The sequence below is a fragment of the Octopus bimaculoides genome, chromosome 14 (genome assembly GCF_001194135.2).
Source record: "Octopus bimaculoides isolate UCB-OBI-ISO-001 chromosome 14, ASM119413v2, whole genome shotgun sequence".
In the NCBI taxonomy this organism is placed as follows: domain Eukaryota; kingdom Metazoa; phylum Mollusca; class Cephalopoda; order Octopoda; family Octopodidae; genus Octopus; species Octopus bimaculoides.
This window is the reverse complement of record NC_068994.1, coordinates 27,765,436-27,766,102: the sequence shown is the minus strand read 5'-3', so window position 1 is coordinate 27,766,102 and position 667 is coordinate 27,765,436. Positions and strand designations below refer to the sequence as shown.

At 36.0% G+C, this 667-nt stretch overlaps 1 protein-coding gene across 1 annotated transcript in view; it reads right to left on the bottom strand.

The window, feature by feature from the left end:
• Positions 1 to 149: 149 nt before the first annotated feature.
• The window catches only part of LOC106875006 (uncharacterized), a 41,953-nt gene continuing 41,435 nt past the window's right edge, over positions 150 to 667 (bottom strand). The window contains exon 4 of the mRNA XM_014922947.2: positions 150 to 566. Within this exon, the coding sequence (XP_014778433.2) occupies positions 230 to 566 (337 nt within the window). The 3' untranslated portion in view covers positions 150 to 229. The remainder of the gene's footprint in view (positions 567 to 667) is intronic.

Sequence of the window (667 nt, the reverse complement as noted above, 5' to 3'; positions counted from 1 at the left end):
AGTCACCTCAGCATCTATATCTTATTCACTCGAAGATAAAAAGCTCAAAGTAGTAGAGTCTTAATCACTTATGGTGGTTGGTCTTCTCAAATATCCTATGATGTCACCTTGGATCATATGTGCACTCAACAACAACATGTAGAAAGAGATAAATATTGACATATTTATTAATCACAAACTTATAGATAGAAGTATGCAAGTATTTCAGGACCAATTCTTGTATAGTTTATTATACTGGTGCACGACATAAAGGACAAGATTTCTTGATGTGTAACCAGGTGTCTAAACAATGTTGACAAAAACTATGCTTGCATTTCAGTGTCTTTTTAAATGTTAATGTCTGGAAACAAATTTGACATTCTTGATTTTGATCACTGCGTTCCCCAGAAGTATTCACATTTCTGTTTCTTAACCCTTTAGGAGTTGCCACTGACCTGCGGTTTCCATGCAAACTAAGGTTGTTTAGCTGATGTGTGACGTTATCCAAACTTCGGCCAGTGGAATTCACTGAAGCATTTTGGTATCTTCTTGGGTTCCTATTTATTGAGTATGGCTTGTCACTTTTCCTGAAATAAATAAATGGAATTTCTTTAAATGTATTTTTAGAGATGGAAGAGAGGGACCAAGTTAGCGCGGAGAAAATAGAAATCCGCTTGATGGAGGCCTT